The sequence below is a fragment of the Xiphophorus hellerii genome, chromosome 6 (assembly GCF_003331165.1).
Source record: "Xiphophorus hellerii strain 12219 chromosome 6, Xiphophorus_hellerii-4.1, whole genome shotgun sequence".
Lineage (NCBI taxonomy): Eukaryota > Metazoa > Chordata > Actinopteri > Cyprinodontiformes > Poeciliidae > Xiphophorus > Xiphophorus hellerii.
The window spans coordinates 29,849,248-29,865,623 of NC_045677.1; the positions used below are offsets into that span (position 1 = coordinate 29,849,248).

General features: G+C 45.5%; 1 protein-coding gene across 1 annotated transcript; it reads right to left on the bottom strand.

Moving 5' to 3' along the window:
* Positions 1-528: 528 nt before the first annotated feature.
* Positions 529-16,032, bottom strand: lamc2 (laminin, gamma 2). The gene is made up of 21 exons (XM_032564395.1): positions 15,782-16,032; positions 10,476-10,652; positions 10,290-10,407; positions 9,636-9,757; positions 9,430-9,561; positions 9,169-9,358; positions 8,676-8,788; positions 7,752-8,144; positions 7,437-7,670; positions 7,221-7,357; positions 6,473-6,623; positions 5,867-6,072; positions 5,199-5,278; positions 4,966-5,103; positions 4,324-4,468; positions 4,098-4,247; positions 3,889-4,000; positions 3,438-3,634; positions 1,894-2,052; positions 1,716-1,815; positions 529-1,412 (listed from the first exon to the last, which is right to left on the bottom strand). Exons 1-21 carry the CDS (start codon positions 15,855-15,857, stop codon positions 1,159-1,161), a joined length of 3,384 nt encoding a protein of 1,127 aa, XP_032420286.1. The 5' UTR covers positions 15,858-16,032; the 3' UTR covers positions 529-1,158.
* Positions 16,033-16,376: the final 344 nt, after the last annotated feature.

Consider the following 16,376-nt stretch of genomic DNA (forward strand, 5'->3'; position numbering starts at 1 on the left):
ACTCAAGTTTAAGAAATAAATTACTGGTAGAAAATTAATAGTAAAACTTACTACACTTAATTTCTTAAAATTAAAAGTATAGCAAGTTTCAGATAAAAATATGAGCTTTATTAGCAAAACATTGTTTTAAAGTAGCAAAAATAAATTAACAGAATTTTTAATGTAGAAAAATTAAACGTGAAATGGACTGAAAATTGTTTTTCCTGGGTTCTGCTGGAGAACAGAACCGACATGAAGACGGATCCAAAACATAAAAACATGAATAAACAGAAGCATAAAGATTTGAAATTGATTTTATTAGAAATCAATAAGGAAGCTTAAATATTCAGTGGTCCAACATGTTTTGTAACAAAACTAATAAACATTTTTCATATCAGCAAAAAATATGAATCTGTACAAGTATAAATACAGAAAAGATAAAGAAATTTATTTCTGTCACTGATTATCTCAGTGCAATAATAATCTGTTAATAATCTATAAATTCATGGAAACTTTTCCAACGGCAGAAAGTTTGTAAACTTGGAGAAATTAAAATGTTTTATCTCTTTATTCACATATAAATACTGAAACAAAAAAGTTTTAATAAACAATCTGAACACTTTAGAGAAACGCCATGACAGTCACCGTTTCCATGGTTACAATCAGCTGGAAACTTTTGGACAAATTCAATTTAAAACTTTAAAGTTTCAAACTGTGGATTAAGTCCCACAGTTTTAAAATAAATCTTTGTTAAATTATGCAGAACTTATGTAAGAACTAATATAATAAACTTATTGCATAATTATCATCTGATTGTATAATAATAATAATAATAATAATAATAAAATCTATAAAACCACATCAGCCTGTTTTCCAGGTATTTGTTGTCCTGAATCAGGAGTCAGAGGCGGAACAACAAGTTTGGTTGTTTTTATTTATTTTGTAGAAAAATAATCTGAACACTAAAATGAGCAGAGCGGACCGACCGAACCAGACCAGAACCAGACCGGACCAGAACCGGACCAGAACCGGTTCCTCAGGACGGTCTGGTTAAAGGCAGGAAGGTTTGATATGAACAGCAGCAGATGGAAACTCCCAGGAGGAGGAAAACAGTTCCAGTTTCTGAAGTGTCTGAAGTTGAAGCGTGCGACCTCTGACCTCCGACCTCCGACCTGCGGCTCAGGGCTCCTCGATGGGCGGGGTGTTGTAGCAGCCAGCAGGGATGCTGTTCCGGATGTCCTCCAGGTTGGCGATGTCCCTCAGGATGCTGTCGATGTCCGTGTTGATGGCGGTGAGGCGGCGGCGATGCGCCTCCTCCTGGTCCTCCGCCTCCTCCAGCCGCGGCCGCAGGCGGGCCTCCACCTCCGCCTCCGCCCGGCCCAGAGCCGCCTCCAGCTTCCTCAGCTGCTCCTCGTCCACAACGTCTCCGGAGTCTGAGGGAGGCAGGAGGAATCCGTTCAGCATGAAGAACCGAGACGGACCGGGTTCTACTGGGTTCTACTGGGTTCTACTGTAAAACAGCTGAAACTCTGAGTTCCTTTAAATTCAGACTAAAAACCAGCAGCTTAGAGCTTCTTTTGAAACATAAAGAAATATTGATCAACAATCTGATGTGTAGCGATGGGACTTGACAGTAGAACCCAGTAGAACTGGGAACTGGGTTCGGTAGAACTGGGTTGTACTGAGTCCTACAGCTCATCAGAACCGGACCGGATCAGGACGGAAGCAGAACGTACTCAGGTTGGCCAGCATGTCGCTGACGGATCTCAGTGTTTCCTGAACGGCGTCTTTGCTCTGCTTGGCGTTGGCGAGCGCCGCGGTGGCTCCGGCAGCCGCCTGCAATAAAAACACCTGTTACTCCGTCCGCTCCACCTTCTGCTCCGCCTGCTGATGGCTCCTGGTTGCCATGGTTACCTCCTCCGCTCCAGCAGCCAGCTCCTTGGCCTCCTTCAGCCCGACCTTCAGACCGGCTGCCGTCTGCTCCGCTCCGGCCTTCAGGTCCTTGGCCTCCTGGTTCAGTTTGTCGGCTTCGCTCACCAAACCGTCAGCACTCGGCAGCGACCCGGCCGTGTTCTGACGGACAGAACCAGAACTTCACGTTACAGAAACCCAGAGGAGAAAATGTCTCCCAGGAAAACAAAAGTCCTGAGATTCTCTGCAGACGTCCTGGAAAACATCAGGCTAACAGAGACGAGAGTTTAGAGCCAAACTGAGATCAGAACATAAAGACAAAACATCCTCTGATGTAAATATTAATAAACTGTTTGATCCGTTTTGTTTAGCCGTTTGGAGCTGAAGCATTCGGGTCGGCCTCCTGAAACAGACGGAGCTTCAGGTTGAATCTTCATGAAAGTTTTTGTTCCCAAAAACAAAGAATTTATAATTCATAGAATTATGATATAATTCTTTAATTTTACATATAAAAGACAATCTGTAAAATGTTCCAGTGTCATTTTAGGTCAGTCAGGCAGATTTACTGAACCAAACCAAAAACCAAAACCAAGTTGAACTTTGACCTTCCTGGTCGTTTGGTCAGAAGATTAAAAATCCAACAAATATGAACTTTTCCTTTAAAGCTGTTTAAAAGTTTTCATTGCCAGTAAATAGTTTGTTTTTTTAAGGCTCAAATATTCTGCACATTTTGTATTTTTAAATAAACCACTGAAGTATCGGATTTTTTAAACTACTCAGTTTTTATGTTGAAAATTATATGTTGTATTTTATTCATCATGTTTTACATTTTGCATATTCCTATCTTTGCTTTGATTTTCTGTAGATTTGCTGCTGTTGCACTGAAATGTCCAAACTGAGGACATTAAATGATATTTTTACTCTATATAACAAAAACACAATTTATGGTCACAGGGCCTAGTCCAAGTAAAGCTTCAAATTTCATGTGAAGATTTTATTGACAGAGAGAAAATAGTAAGCAGGAGACAGGAGTTATGATGGGCCTAGCATAGCTTTAGCCTAGCATAGATTTAGCCTAGAGTAGCTTTAGCCTAGTGTAGATTTAGCCTAGTGCAGCTTTAGCCTAGCATAGCTTTAGCCTAGAGTAGCTTTAGCCTAGCGTAGATTTAGCCTAGCGTAGATTTAGCCTAGCGCAGCTTTAGCCTAGCGCAGCTTTAGCCTAGTGTAGATTTAGCCTAGCGCAGCTTTAGCCTAGCATAGCTTTAGCCTAGTGTAGATTTAGCTCAGCATAGCTTCAGCTGTTCTCAGATTATTTTAATGGTCAATAATCACAACATTTGATTTGCTATCAGAAAACAATAAAAAGTATAAAAACCATCCAGAGAAAAGCAGTCAGGATGTGAATCCTGAACCAGACTGCAGCTGCTCCTCGGCCTGCAGGGGGCGCTCAGCCTCAGTTCATGCTAAGTATTTCTTAGCTTTTGAAATGTAATTTCAGTTTTCAGCAGTTTTATTGGCCTCCATTAAAATCTAACGGCTGTTTTTACCTGGAGGTTTTTAGCCAAGTCGTCCAGCGTATTGATGTTTCCCATCGCCTCGTCGTGATCTTTGGACGCCGCGTCCAGAACCGACTGGGCCTCGCCGTTTTTACCCACAGCTTCCTGGATGGTGCTGTTGATGTTCGGAAGACGCTTGACGGCTTCGTCGGATTCAGCTTTGCTGTCGCCGATCTGCTGGTCGAAACCTGGAGGCGCAAAGAGACGAGTGAGGAAAAGACCGAGATCTGCTGGGGGAGGAGAACCAACAGGTCCACTGGTTCTGACTGGTTCTGACTGGTTTTGCTTGGTTCTAACTGGTTTTGCTTGGTTCTAACAGGTAGTAAATCAGCTCCCTGGTACCAGATGGAGCTCGGTTCTGGATGCTCCACCACCATAACCGGAGGGACTGTTTGGTGAAACAGATCCCACGGCGCCCCCTGTTGGCGGCGGGTGTCCGTACCTCTCAGGGTGTTCAGGGTGTCGTCCAGGTCTTTGTTGGTACCGACGCCTTGCAGAGCCTTCTCGGTTTCAGCTTTAGCGGTGCGGACCCGGTCCAGCAGCTTGTTGAACTCCTGCAGACAAACGTCCAGCTGGTCAGAGGAGCTTCTGGTTCCAGTCATCGTAACTGAAATATTAAGTTCCCTCTGCTGGATTCTGATTGGTCGGTACCTGCTGGGCGGTTTGTCCCTGATCCAGCAGCTCCTCGGCGTCGGTCCGGTCTTCCTCCACAGCGCCCAGCAGATCGTCCACGGCGGACATGTTCTTCTGCGCCGCCTCCTTCAGGGCGTCCAGCCTGGTTGCCATGGCGTCCACAGCATCCTGAGCGTCATCACACACCTCTGGATCAGAGACCTTCAGTAGCCGCTAATGCTAATGCTAATGCAGCAGCTCCTACCTTCATAGACGGTGGGAGGTTCTTCTCCAGCCTGGAAATGTCTTTCAGCATGCCGTCGGCCATCTTGCTCTCCTGTTTGGCGTCTTCGCTCAGACTTCCTGCTCGCTTCTCCAAACTCTTCACATCTGCTGAGGTTTTATCGTATCTGGATGCAAGCAGGAGGAAATGATACGGTTTTTATCCAGATCCTTCAAAACAGCCAGAAACTCAGATTCCAGTGCAGTTCTCCTCAGAAAGTTTCAGAAAGTTCAGTTTCTCTGACCTGAGCAGAACTTTCCACAAACTCTCAGAACATCAGCATTACAGAAAATTCAGCTTCCACCAAATGTTTAATGTTCAGAAAGAGTAGCTGACTATAAAATCTAACATACAGATACATTTTATCAGTAAACCAATGAAAATAGAAATTATATTCCTTAAAAATGAGTGTAAGCGAAAAGGATCCAGGATGGAGCAGCAGATCGATTCTCAGATAATCATTTTAATCTGTTAGGATCAGAAACATCTTTACTGCAGCAGAGAAACGGCTGCAGGACATTTTCTTCATGTTCTGTTTTGTTTTTGGCTCTAAAGCTCATGAAGTTCAGTGTGAAGGTCAGTGGTGATCCACCGGATCACAGTGGGATCTGAGGATCCACTCACAGACTCTGCAGATCTCCAATCAGCTCCTTGACTTTGTTCTCCTTGTTCATCAGAGTCCGGATCAGATCCAGACTCTGCTTGGAGTCGTTCAGAGCCTGGTTGGCCGTCCGCTCCACAGAACCCGCCGTCGTTTTGTGTCTGGGAGGCGAAACAGAAAGTCAGCAGCGGTGATGATGATGATGATGATGAAGGTGAAGCAGATTCACCAGATTATTAACGGATTCAGATCTTACTCATCAGCCAGGCCTGTCACCTGCTGCACCAGAGAGGACAGCGAGCCTGAAGTCAGCGGATCATCGCGGACAGGAAGTTCCTAACAGGAAACACAGCAAAGCATCAGGAAACAGGAAACAGGAAACACAGCAAAGCATCAGGAAACAAGAAACACAGCAAAGCATCAGGAAACAGGAAACAGGAAACACAGCAAAGCATCAGGAAACAGGAAACAGGAAACACAGCAAAGCATCAGGAAACAGGAAACACAGCAAAGCATCAGGAAACAAGAAACACAGCAAAGCATCAGGAAACAGGAAACAGGAAACACAGCAAAGCATCAGGAAACAGGAAACAGGAAACACAGCAAAGCATCAGGAAACAGGAAACACAGCAAAGCATCAGGAAACAGGAAACACAGCAAAGCATCAGGAAACAGGAAACAAGAAACACAGCAAAGCATCAGGAAACAGGAAACAGGAAACACAGCAAAGCATCAGGAAACAGGAAACACAGCAAAGCATCAGGAAACAAGAAACACAGCAAAGCATCAGGAAACAGGAAACAGGAAACACAGCAAAGCATCAGGAAACAGGAAACTTGTTCTGCAGAAACTTGTTTTAACGACGTTAAAATCTGATCAGGACAAACTCTGAAGGTCGTCACGCTCCTGGTCAGCAGCTCTTACCACGGACTGGATTTTGGTTTTTGCCTCCTTCAGGAGGTTTTTCATGGCAGGGATCAGCGCCTCCACCTCCTCCACCTTGGACTTGAAGGTGCGCTGCTGCTGGCCGATGCGTTTGACCGTCTCTGAGATGTTCTGGATCTCCTGTTCTTCAGTGAGCTGACGGCCGCTGATGGACGACAGGCGAGTCTGCAGCCTCTTCTCCTGATCTGTCAGGAAAAGGTTTCATTTTATCAACAACTAAATTAACATATTCAGCTGCAGTACCTAGAATCTCCACTAGAGGCCACTAAAACCAAAACAGCTGAATAAGGTCCAGTTTGGACATATGAACCAGTTTCCTGTTATGATGTTTTATCCACATTTTTATGAATTTGGTGCGTTTGGGAAAAGATTTCATTTAGGAAAAAACAAACTTTTACATGATATTAATTTTGTTCAAGAAAGAAATTTAGAAAGAAAAAGAAAAATGTTGATTAATCAAATAGATCAAATTTAAAGTCTAAGGTTGTTTAGTAATTGTTTTAAAATAATCAATAAAAAGTCATTTAGAAGCAGTAAAATCATCTGGACTGTTTTATGTCAGGAAACATGAGGAGATTCTCTGACCCGTCAGCCGCTCGGCGCTCTGCTGCAGGTTCTGCATCAGATCCTCCATGGCTCTCAGAGTCGCCTCCATCTCAGCCCGGTTGGTCGGAACCCGACCCGGCGCAGACAACAAGAACTCCAGCTCCTTCAGTCTGATGGAGTAAAGCTCCATCTGAAGCAGAGAAACAAATTCAACCTGCAGCTGAAACACGGAAACCTCTGAAGCATTCAGGCAAAAATCTGGATAGAAATTTAAAATTGAGACAAATATTTGGAAAATTTGGCTTTCAAAGGAGAGGACAAGAATTTTAAAAATGAAATCTGTGGTTACATTAAATAAAGCAGCATCAGAATAAAACAGTTTGTTGTTTCCAGGTAAGAAGCCATAAAATAAAATCAGGAAGAAGAAAAAACTGCTGATTTCTGTCACATCTGAAGCTGCAGGTTCTTCTGTTACAATAAATGATTATTGATAATAACAGCTGGATCAATTCAAAACCTTTCATGCTTCAGGTTGAGACTGAAATAAATGCAACATTTTAACTAAAATATTGTTTTTGGAGAAACTTTTTCTTCCAGAATCATTAGAACATAAAATGTGGCTCATTTAATTCAAGCCTTAGTCTTTGGTTTAGTTTGAAACCTGCATTAGTTTAGGAACCTGCTGCAGCTCAAATCTTTTCTTTAACTTTCCTGCAGCTTCCAGCCAGCAGGGGGCGCTGCGCCTTCAACATGAGCTTTAGAAACCCCAGAACCAGCCTTCTTCTACCTTCTTCTTGATGGGGCTGAAGCAGGTGGGGCAGTTGGGCCGGTCACACCTCGGACCCTGGAAGCCCGCTCGGCACCGGCACCGGCCGGCCGCGTCGCACTGGCCGTCCTCTGAGCCCAGGAGGTCACAGCTGCAGGCTGCAGAGGGAACGTTTCTCAGATTAGAGCTGAGCCTTACAGGTTCCGTCCTGCAGGGGAACCTGGACTCTGTCCTCACGTTTGCAGGCGCTGGTGGACGGGTTGCGGTAGAACCCGGGCAGGCAGCTCTCACAGAACCGACCGGTCGTGTTGTTCAGACACTTCAGGCATTCTCCGCTGTTGCGGTCGCAGCTTCCCGCCGCGCTGACGTCAATGTGACCGTTGCAGCTGCAGGGTCTGCAGGGTCGCTGCGCGCCTCGCAGACCTGTGGGGTCGCCATAGAAACCCTCCCGACAGGTGTCGCAGTAAAACCCTGAGGAGAAACCAAACATTTACATTACTGACGTGCCACACCGAGCAGGTTCCCTCAGCGCTGGGTTCATTCTGGACTCACCAAAGGTTCCCTGCGGACAGCGGAGGCACTGAGGCTCCAGAGCTCCGGCCTCCAGAAAGCAGGATGACCTCTCCGGACAGGGGCAGCGCTCACAGGTCCCCTGCTGCCGCGGGTCTCTGTAGAACCCCTCGGAGCAGCTCCGCTCGCCGGGCGTCTCGTCGGCGGAGTAGCAGTCTCCGGTCTGGGGGTCGCAGCTGCCGCCCCTGCAGCTGCACGGCTCGCAGGCGCTGAAGGCCCCGGATGACGGCGCCCGGCGCCTGAACCCGACTGAGCAGCGCTCACAGAAGTCGCCCTCATATCCTGGTGGACATGTGCAGGTCTGGACCCAGCCGGCCGCGACGCCGTCCCCACGGCGAGCCGAAACCAGGTTCACGTTGTCAAGGTAACCGCGTCCTGGAGGAAAGGGACCAATCAGTGAGCAAAACACAGCAAACTGATTTCCATGTGGTTTAAAGTCTCTGGTGCTTCTCCTGCTACTTTAAATAGACCATTTCTGATGTGGATTAAAGGAACAGATGGTCTACGACAGTCTGTCATGTTTTACAGTGAAATCAGGTCTAATTGTAACTTTGGACAAAAGAAACGTAAATTAAAGAGTCATCAGCATATCCAGTGATTCTGACTTTTCTCTCATTTAAACAGAAAAACATCAAGAAATGAAAATTAAAACAGATCATTGTTGGACATTTAACAGATTTAAAGCTTTAGCCTAGCATAGCATCAGTAAACCTTTAAAAGATTCAAATATCACCAGGATGAACTTCTGGTGAACACAGTGGTGAGTTTATGTCCTTTTTAAAATGCAAAGAGTTTAACAAGCTTAACTAATTAATGTGATTCATCTGGATAATAAAACTGAAGAATCGAATCACTGCTGCACAGAGCGACATGAAAACCCTGCAGCAGAGTGGAGAACCGTCTCACCGTCTTCTCCGAACGTGGCCCGGATCTTTATGGCCGTCAGGTTCTGGAGAAGCTTCTGGAACTCGAATGAGGAAAGTTGAGGTTTCCACTTGTTGCTGAGCTTCTCGTCCAGCCTGTTGGGAAACAGAACAACAAGTTTGAAAGAAAACGTTGATGAGATGCTCTGGTCACCTTTCAGGTGAAACCTGCAGGCAGAGAACCGTCCTACAGACACCAGGTCAGTTCTTCATGTCTTCATTCGGCTGTTGGACAGTTTCAGTCTGAACTTTCCTCCAGACTAACATTCATCTTCATATGATGAGGAAACCTGATGCTTCCGGCTGGTAAAGTTCAGTTTCCACGTGTTTGTGCAGGTTGAACCGTCAGGATTCCTGAACTCAGGAATGTTTCTCTTGTCTGGATTAGAGTTAATCCGGAGCTCATGTCGGCGGCTTCAGGAAGCTAATGAGGCGTTAAACACACCTGAAGGATCAGAGTGATGTCATTTCCTGACCTGAAGGTGTAGCTGATCTTCTTCCCACAGGGGACCACGGCCCTCAGGTCCCCCAGCGCCGCCGCCACCGTCAGGCCGCCGCCCTCCAGCACGACGTCGCTGGTGGACGGGTGGCGAACGCCGCGGTCCAAACGCAGCGAGAAGGAAAGGTTCTGGCCGTAACTCAGCAGCTTGTTCCCCAGGTAAACGTCTGCAGGACGGGAAACGGCGGGTCAGAGGAGAGGAAACGCTGACGGACGCGGGAGGCGGAGCTTGTCTCACCTGGTGCGTACAGGTAAGTGGGCAGGCTTTGCTTGGAGACCACCTCCAGGTCCTGGTGTCTGGGCGACCAGCGGAACAGAACGTCCCGAGGAGTCGTACGCTGGGCCGTCGCCGCCTTCCAGCCGTCCGGACCTGAAACCCGGCAGGTTGTTTTAGCTGGAACAGAACCGCCTGGTCAACCCGGAACCGGCGTCTGTTCCTGTTACCTGAGCTGAAGGTGGAGGAAACGTTGTGGACGGAGAAACCAGGCTGAGCAGAACACCGCGCACTGTGTCCGTAACAGAAACACGGCAGAGTCAAACTCCCAGAATCCTCTCTGTCCTGGCGCCTGGAAAACAACCAGCAGGAAGTTTGAGGTGAAGCAGAAAGTGAGAGAAACTGCGACTGAGCAGGAAACCAGGAAACATAAAGCTGCTGAACGTCTGGACGCAAAACGTGATAAAAGTTTTACTGAAATGATTCTTTAACCCATTTCAACGAGTTCTGGCTGTTTCCTTTTTCTTTCTTTAACCTGTTGCATATTTTTCTGTTTATTATTCAAATATGAACTTTTAGAAAGTTAATCTGTTTATTGTAAGAATCCAAAAACTTCTAATTATATATCAGAGAAAACTGAAGGAAAAACGTTATTAATTAGTTTTCTGTTATTGATGCTTTTGGTTTTTCTATTTTTTATCATGACTTTGAGTTTTTGAGCATTAAAACAATTTAAAGTTATGAAATCTGAATTATCTGGCTGAATCTGATCTGAAACAAAAAATATTTTAGTTGTTTTTATTGTGATGAAAGTAAAAATATGATCAATCCAAAGAAAATCTGAAGATGAGATGATTTAAATCTTTGTTAGATGATGACGTCACCTCTTCCTGCAGCCCTCCGCTCCCATCGGGCCGTCGGGGCAAAGGTCACATTTGTCTCCAGAGACGCCTTCCTTACAGCTGCAGCGCCCCCTGCTGTCACACGTGTTGCTAACAGAACCTGCAGACAGAAAACCCGCTCAGACCTTTCCTGACTTTATGACGTCACGCGGACAGGTGCGTCCTCACCTGTAGGGTTGCAGCTGCAGGGCGTGCAGCTCAGCTGCGCCCCCTGCTGGTAGAATCCGTCCTTGCAGCGCTCGCAGTGTCGACCCTCGGTGTTTCCCTGACAGTCCAGGCAGCGCAGACCCCAGGCGTCCCGCAGGCAGCGCCGCGCCCGGCCGCCGCACTCACAGCGGGAGTCCGCTGCAGGACGGAGACAAGAGGAGGCACGAAACTTTATAAAACATCTGAAACTTCATCAGGACGGAGACAAGAGGAACGGAGCTTCATCAGAGGAAAGAAAACGTCTTTTTGCTCTTAACATGATCATGAGCTTCTTCGGTTTAATGGACGTGATATAGATTTAAATATTTCAGAAATATTTTCACTTCCAGGCCATGAATTGATCTTGTTGTACAAACTTTGCGTCTTTTTCTTCTACAGGAAGTTTGACTTGATTTGCGGTTTTTCCCACAGAAGTTTGGTCTCCTGAACGCATCATTCTGTGCAGCTTCAGTTAAAGTTTGACTTATTTTGATAAAACTCACCTGCTGCTTCAGTCTTTGCACAATAACCAAGATTTCTGCTTCTCTAAAAATGAAAATGTTCTGATAAATCAGGATGAAAACCAGCAGGTTGACCTCTGACCCCTTTACTTCATGTTTATTTTATTTCACCATCCAGAATCGACTAAATCCTAAACAATAAAATGCATCATTATCAATAAAATCTATTTAATTATGATTTATGTTAAATAGGAACCAGCAGGATGACGAACTGGACCTTTAATCTGGGATCCTTTTGGTCCTGGAGAACTCTGAACGTTTGGGTTCAGAAAAACAGAAAGTTTGATTCATTTCGCTGGTTCTGATGAACGAATGAGGTTCTGACTCATTCGTTCATCAGAGGCGTCAGGTGAAGGTGTGTCTGTCTGAGGTCAGTCTGTCTGTCTGAGGTCAGTCTGTGACTCAGCCGACCAAACGGATCAGAACCGCCGCCTGACAGCAGAAAGAGTCCAGAGGAGACGAGCTGAGAGACTTTATCACGGAAAACAAAAAAACGGAACGACAGCAACGCAGCAATACAGCAACGCAGCAATACAGCAACGGAGCAACACAGCAATACAGCAATGGGGCAACACAGGAATACAGCAACAGGGCAATGCAGCAATACAGCAATGGGGCAATACAGCAACGGAGCAACACAGTAATTCAGCAACGGGGCAACGCAGCAATACAGCAACGCAGCAATACAGCAACGGGGCAACACAGTAATACAGCAACGGGGCAACGCAGCAATACAGCAACGCAGCAATACAGCAACGGGGCAACGCAGCAATACAGCAACGGGGCAACGCAGCAATACAGCAACGGGGCAACGCAGCAACCATTTCTGCAGCCACAAATTGATTAAATACGGAGAAAAATCCTCCAACTGCTGAATATTTTTCAGCTTCAGTCAAAGCTGGAGTTTCATCTCCATCTTTTACCGAAGCTGCAGATGAAACTTTAATTTTCCAGATCTTTTATTCTGATGATCCCGTTTTGCTCCTGATGTTGAAGGAAAGTTTTCAGGTTTCTCTTTTACTTTCATGAGCAAACAGAGAAACTCGGCCAGGTGAGGAACTCGTAGGAACTCGGCCGGGTGAGGAACTCGGCCGGGTGAGAAACCCGGACGAGCCCCCAGGACAGGAATGTGTTTCAGAAGATCCTGGAAAATGAAAACAGGTTCCAGGTTTGATGAGACATCAACGTTTTCCATGAGTTCATTTCTCGGTTTGCTCCCTCTGAAATGTTCGGCTCTGACGTCAGATTAAATATGAGGTTTTAATCCTGGATTATTTTCTGACGTTTCTGTAAATAAACCCAGAATCTCCAGATTAAAGAATAATTTCTTTCTTGTTTCTGGTTTTTTTTCTTTCTGGTAAACGTCTCGATCACACATTTTCTGAGTTTTTTTCTTCTGTTTTGACTTTTCCTCGTTGACCCGGTCGGTTCTGGAGGAAACTGGATCCACATGCAGACCAGTGACCCAGAACGACCTTCAGGAGGTCAACATGGCGCCGTCACGCATCAAACACAGGAAGCTCAGAAGTATTCATACCCCTGGTCACGTTTTAATTTGTCCATCAAGGTGATATTAATGTTAGAGTGGCCTAGTCCAAGTCTTGACCTGAATCTGATAGATAATCTGAGGAGGAAGCTAAAGATTAGGGTGATGGTAAAGAGTTCATCCCTGAAGATAAATCATCAAATCCCAGCAGAAACAAAAAAATTTTAATACTGAAGAGAAAGAAAATGATTATTAATTTGTTTTCAAAGGTCAATAAAACCGATAATTATTAATTTGATCTTGTTTTATGATCTTTAGCAGATTTCCTGTCCAATCAGAAATTCAGTTTATCTCATTAAAACGAGGAAAGCTCGTCGTTTTAACCAGATTTTAATTATTAAAATCAATTATTATTTCATTTAAAGAGAAAAGTCATAAAACAATAAAACCTCAGGAAGTTTAATTTTCCTCCAGAGGAAATGAAGGATTTCCTTTACGCCTTATTAGTAAGTAATTACTACGTTATTAATAGTTTATAATCTGTAATTAAACTCTTTCTGGTTTAAACATGAAATTATTTCCAGGCTCTGACAGTTAAACGTTTCCATAGAAACAAACTTGGAGGTTAAATGGAAATAATTTCAAATCAGAATCTGTCAGGGTATGAATAATTCTGGACCAGAACCAGGTGGTTCATCTGGACTGAAGCTCTCCGGGTTCTCCTTGTTGTTAAACCCGGTGGTGTTGGATCGGGTCGGAGCAGCAGAACCTCAGAACCTCAGATCTCCTCTGAAGTCTGTTTGTTTTTCTCAGTCGTGTGTCGACAAATCCTTCTGGATTTTTCTCTGCTGCGTCTCCAAACTCCGTATCCTGAGGCGAAGGCGGGGCGGGGCAGACGGGCCTCACCCTGTTTACCCCCCCGCCCAGGTCTGCCCCCCGCTGGGCGTCTGTTTACCCCCCCGCTCTGCTGCTGGGCGTCTGTGATCTGAGGACATGATGGTTCTGGTTCTGGTTCTGCTTTGCTGGTTTTACGTCGTTTTTCTTTCATTTCTTCCCTTCATCCCATTTTCAGTAGAACAGAAATGTTTGTTGTTCTGAAGGAAGGCGGTTCTGTTCAGCTGGTTCTGTTTGTTCAGGTTCTGTTCAGCTGGTTCTGTTCAGCTGGTTCTGTTTGTTCTAGTTCTGTTTGTTCTAGTTCTGTTTGTTCTGGTTCTGTTCAGCTGGTTCTGTTTGTTCTGGTTCTGTTTGTTCTGGTTCTGTTTGTTCTGGTTTGTTTGTTCTGGTTCTGTTTGTTCTGGTTCTGTTCAGCTGGTTCTGTTTGTTCTAGTTCTGTTTGTTCTAGTTCTGTTTGTTCTGGTTCTGTTCAGCTGGTTCTGTTTGTTCTGGTTCTGTTTGTTCTGGTTTGTTTGTTCTGGTTCTGTTTGTTCTGGTTCTGTTCAGCTGGTTCTGTTTGTTCTGGTTCTGTTTGTTCTGGTTCTGTTCAGCTGGTTCTGTTTGTTCTGGTTCTGTTTGTTCTAGTTCTGTTTGTTCTGGTTTGTTTGTTCTGGTTCTGTTTGTTCTGGTTCTGTTCAGCTGGTTCTGTTTGTTCTGGTTCTGTTTGTTCTGGTTCTGTTTGTTCTGGTTCTGTTCAGCTGGTTCTGTTTGTTCTGGTTCTGTTTGTTCTGGTTCTGAGCTGCTTCACGTCTGAACAGGAAGTTTTGTTTTGATGGTTTTACAGAAACATTTAAACATCAGGCGTAACATTATGACCGTCTGGACCTCTGGGTTCTGCCGTCCGACCCGAAGCAGAACCAGAGAATTAGAATCCGACCAATCATCATCCAGCAGTTCGTTTGTTTAAAACTTTGATTCGACCAGAAAAATCCCAGAGATTAAGAACCAAGAAACAGCAAAACTATAATCATCAGAAGTGAAGAAAATGCAGATAAATGATGAAAAGCAGGAAGTTGTTTCTGGTTCTGGTTCTGGTTCTGGTTCTGGTTCTGGAACCAGAAGATTTCAGTGAAATTCATTCAGTTTTCAGTCTTTTATAATTTGCTGTAGTCAGAAAACAAACAGCATTTTTCCAATTCTGGGAGCAAAAAATGATCATTTAAACACAAAGAGAGAGAAATTTCTCTCCGTCTGATCAGAACCCAGCCTGGAGGGAAACTTATAAATAAAGAACCAATTCCTCCAGCTGGACCAGGACAGCCGTCCCAGTCCAGACTGGTCACCTGAAGGTCCAAACTTCAGTTAAATATGAAATCTGAGGTCAAATACAGACGATGATCTCATGACCTGAAAAACATCCAAATGTTTCTGTGGCAAAATAAATCAAATGAATTTATAAAAAGCTGCTGACCAGAACCGCAGCTCAGGAACCGGACCGCGTCCGGCCGGGCAGGTGTTCATAATGTTACGCCTGATTGGTAGAAGAACCATAAGATCCATTCAGAACCGTCAGAACCAGAACCTCCTCTTCATCATGATGATGTTCTGCAGCTCGGCTCTCACAGATCCATCATATGGAGCCCAAAGGGGAACCGGACCTGGTTCTGATCCCAAAGAAAGGTCCAAACATGAGAACCGGGTCGCGGCATTGTCTAATAAAATCATCTTCCAGGATCAGAACTCGTCTGCAGTCTGAGCTCGTCTGGATCAATGAATCCATCCGATCCGATCGGTTCTGGTGCCAGAACCACAAACTGTTCTCAGGTCCAGGAGCCAAAACTCAACATTTCACTGCAGGTTCTTCTGGTTCTGGATCACTGAACCCAACGGTTCTAACCTGCACTGATACCGACACCTAAAACCGGACAGAACCAGGCTGAACAGAACCTGCAGCTGAACAGAACCCACAACTGAACAGAACCTACAGCTGAACAGAACCTACAGCTGAACAGAACCTGCAGCTGAACAGAACCTGCAGCTGAACAGAACCTATAGCTGAACAGAACCTGCAGCTGAACAGAACCCACAGCTGAACAGAACCTACAACTGAACAGAACCCTACAGCTGAACAGAACCTGCAGCTGAACAGAACCTACAGCTGAACAGAACCTACAACTGAACAGAACCTACAGCTGAACAGAACCCACAGCTGAACAGAACCTATAGCTGAACAGAACCCACAGCTGAACAGAACCTATAGCTGAACAGAACCCACAGCTGAACAGAACCTATAGCTGAACAGAACCTACACTGAGAGGAAACGATGATAAGCAGAAAGTTTCTGATGCTTCAGTGGAAAAGAAGCAGCAGAACCAAATCTGAACGGCGGAACAAGTCCAGGTACTCACAGTAGGAGGTGTAGGTGGTCTGGACCGAGCCCAGAGCAGCCAGAACCACGCAGAGTAAAACCCAGCAGCTCTCCATGTCGTTGGATCCAGAAATCAGCTGAGGAGAATGTTCTGGTTCTGGGCGAGCGCCGGGTTTTAACCGCTCTGCTGTCCTGCAGCAGGTCTGAGCACGCAGCACATTCTGCCGCCGCTTACTCACCGTGATTCACAGAGAGTCAGAGGAAATGACGGGCCGAGGCGCTGCAGGTACAGCTCAGCACACAGACAGGGAGAGAGACAGACAGGGAGAGAGACAGAGAGACAGACAGAGACAGACAGGGAGACAGGGAGACAGACAGAGAGAGAGAGAGACAGAGACAGACAGGGAGAGAGACAAGGACGTCTCAGAGAGCTGGACAATAACGTCTCTGTGTCAGACAGACGAAGGTCCAGATGTTTGCTGTAAACATGCAGCTGAGCTCTGCAGAAAGATCAGAACCAGCAGGGAGGCAGCAAGAAATCAAAACTAAAAATAATCTCATAATTTAATACCTAATCTGTCCGTTACTCCACAATCTGCAGGATCACTGGGCAAAGGAAATGTCTAGAAAACCCA

What these genes read in the sequence shown, in the direction of transcription:
- lamc2 (XM_032564395.1), bottom strand. Translation starts at nt 15,857, where the DNA reads ATGGAGAGCTGCTGGGTTTTACTCTGCGTGGTTCTGGCTGCTCTGGGC. An exon ending in CTGTCCGCAGGGAACCTTTG is followed by an intron (nt 7,671 to 7,751) that starts GTGAGTCCAGAA and finishes GTTTCTCCTCAG; the next exon opens with GGTTTTACTGCGACACCTGT. An exon ending in CACCCTGAACACCCTGAGAG is followed by an intron (nt 3,635 to 3,888) that starts GTACGGACACCC and finishes TTGCGCCTCCAG; the next exon opens with GTTTCGACCAGCAGATCGGC.